At 37.5% G+C, this 2,816-nt stretch overlaps 1 protein-coding gene across 1 annotated transcript in view; it reads left to right on the forward strand.

Moving 5' to 3' along the window:
* The first annotated feature begins 147 nt into the window (after positions 1–147).
* Positions 148–2,816, forward strand: part of LOC103472976 (flotillin-1-like) — a 7,934-nt gene continuing 5,265 nt past the window's right edge. Inside the window, exons 1-5 of the mRNA XM_008422860.2 lie at positions 148–334; positions 792–855; positions 1,116–1,191; positions 1,629–1,719; positions 2,648–2,791. Of these exons, the coding sequence (XP_008421082.1) occupies positions 813–855; positions 1,116–1,191; positions 1,629–1,719; positions 2,648–2,791 (354 nt within the window). The 5' untranslated portion in view covers positions 148–334; positions 792–812. The remainder of the gene's footprint in view (positions 335–791; positions 856–1,115; positions 1,192–1,628; positions 1,720–2,647; positions 2,792–2,816) is intronic.

Consider the following 2,816-nt stretch of genomic DNA (forward strand, 5'->3'; position numbering starts at 1 on the left):
ATTAGGAAATAATTACTGCTTAAAAAGGAGAAAGGCACAACTAAAATATTAGTAAAACAAATCAATTTGTGTGATGTAAAACTGTTGGAGAAAACTCCATCTTGTATAGTCAGTTCCCCACCAGGCCACTAGATGGCGGACGCGCGCAGTCGGTGGCTGGGCTTGCTAAAGACGTTGAGCTGCAGTCATCACTGACTCAGTCCATCATCATCGGCTTTACCTGAAGTAAACATTYACTGCGATTAAAATACATCGATTCTAACCAGATCAAAGTAACATTTACTGACCCGTTTAACTCTTCTGCACCTAAATAACAGGGTTTTTTCACCAAGCGGTAGGTCTTTGTTCATACTTGCATCATTTAWTARTTGTAAACATACAAATGKAGGAAAAAAGAAGGAGTTAGCGGATAAACAGCGTGTTACTTGCATGTTGCGTTTAGAAATAAATCAAAATKGTAAAATWTTTGCTCTTTATTTGCCTACGACTGTAATGTGATGAGTATCTTCTTTTCTTTTGCGCTTCTTTCTGCYTTTACTGCGCAACATTTGCCGTAAATTAGATTTGGTCTGTTCTGCCTCCCACCACAGCTCCTCCCTGCAGGATTCTTCTCAGACAGCATGATCTAGAAATCATTTCTGAAGCCTTTATTGAACAAATATACAAGCAAAAACAAATGTACATTTTCATCTGACRTTATAATATTAGCTTTTGTTTAGACACATTTAAAGAAAGGCATGTTCATTTTCATCATTTTTAATTCAATCAGCTTTATTACATTTGTTTTTTAGTCATAAAAAGGATCAACAAACATGTTCTACACCTGTGGTCCCAACGAAGCCATGGTGGTGTCAGGTAACRAGCCCATCTGTTTCTGCATGGATATTCACTACATGTACTAGAAATTCAATTGYTTATGGGTCTTGTCAGGGAAATTTTTATTGTTTATTTGTTGTAATTGAATAAAAAGCTTTGTGATGCCACTTCTTTGTTAAAGTAAAAATATCAGAGAACCTGATACATAAGTATTAAAATGTGTGGAAGACATAGACCTGTAGTTGAATTATATATGTCCATATCCGTAATTATTGCTCTGTCTGGTCTTTTCCTCTCAGGTTTCTGTCGTTCTCCTCCGGTGATGATCGCTGGAGGCCGAGTGTTTGTCTTCCCGTGCATTCAACAGATACAGAGGTAAAGAAACAACTTAGCATGATTACTGCAACTTCAATTTTTGTAAAAAAAAAAAAAAAAACAAAAACAAAGAAACAAAATAAACATCTATTTTTGCTAAGCAAAATAAACAAAATCAAAAAGGCAAATTCTTTATTGTAAGTTGTACTTTATTTACAAAAGTCTGTGGTTTATTTTTATTTATACCATTATAAATAGAATATTCTCTATTTTAACTGTTCAATGTTTTTTTAAATTGGGATGTAAACAGACACCACTCGCCTCTACCTGTTCATTAATCTCAGTCAGTACAACCATAAGATTCAATTTCAATTTTCGGAGTAGTAGCTGGTTTTCCCTTCCTGCTAACATCGTCTGACGGAAACAAACCGGAACTAAACTCCATTAATGGGCTCCATTAGAACCATTTCTCCTCTGCGCCTCTGTCTGCTCTGCAGGATTTCTCTGAACACTCTGACTCTGAATGTGAAGAGCGATAAGGTCTACACCCGCCATGGGGTTCCCATCTCTGTTACCGGCATCGCTCAGGTCAGTCTGTTAGCTTCWAACAGCTCCATGTTACTTTACTCTGGTTAAACAAAAATAAAATCTTAGTTAAAGGTAGCTTCTGTKAATCACTGGAAAKGTAATWTAAACACGTTAAAGAGTTTAATGTATTTAKATCTAGTAGAAGGGTTTGTATTATGACACTTTTGTCAAAGCATTTTCATATATATTTAATGTTGTTTATTTATAGCAGTGATAATGGTGTCTTAGTGTGGATTGTTGCCATCTGAATGTTGGAGCCAACTACTTTTTCTAAGGCCACTTRTGCCTAAAAAGTCTTTAAAAATTAGATTGGAAATTGGAAATAGTGTTTGACCTAATCCTGTTTCTCTTGAAATCTMTCATAATATTTAGTTCACGTATAAGATTATTGCTCCCCCATAACACAAAGTGATCCACCAACTCGACTTAATCTGAAGTTTGAGGTGTACAGAGTGAAACTGAGTGGTCAGAGAACAGTCCCCTGTGGTCCTGCTCTGCTAACCACCTGGTCAGTCACACAACCCTTCAGTCTCACAAACTGTGGTCTGTTTGTCAGGCAGTTATTGATCCAGGTGATTGTTTAGGCCTCCACCAAGTAAATCAGGCTGAATTGTGTTAAACATTCTGGAAACATCAATTTATCATCAGCATTTAGTAAAGTTTATATYAAATCTTTACTCAGGGACAAAAATTATGATATAATGTCTACAACCAGTAATCAATGAGTCAATCAGTCTGACAGGGAATTACTAGAGCTGTCCATCAAAGTAACACTTGGTTAATAAAAGATGAGATAGTTGTATAATTGCARYWTCTGCATCAGGGAGYGAAATCTGTGACTTTAAGYTGATGAATCTCACTGTGATAATTCAGTTTATATTTAAAGATTCTCCTCCTGCAGTGATAAACATGCTGCTGTTCCCTGCAGATGAAGATCCAGGGCCAGAACAAGCAGATGCTGGCTGCAGCCTGTCAGATGTTCATGGGGAAGTCTGAGGCTGAAATCGCTCACATCGCCCTGGAGACGCTGGAGGGACACCAGCGGGCCATCATCGCCCACCTGACTGTAGAGGTAAGGAAACCCACACCCCGTCTTA

Source organism: Poecilia reticulata, linkage group LG11 (assembly GCF_000633615.1).
Source record: "Poecilia reticulata strain Guanapo linkage group LG11, Guppy_female_1.0+MT, whole genome shotgun sequence".
Lineage (NCBI taxonomy): Eukaryota > Metazoa > Chordata > Actinopteri > Cyprinodontiformes > Poeciliidae > Poecilia > Poecilia reticulata.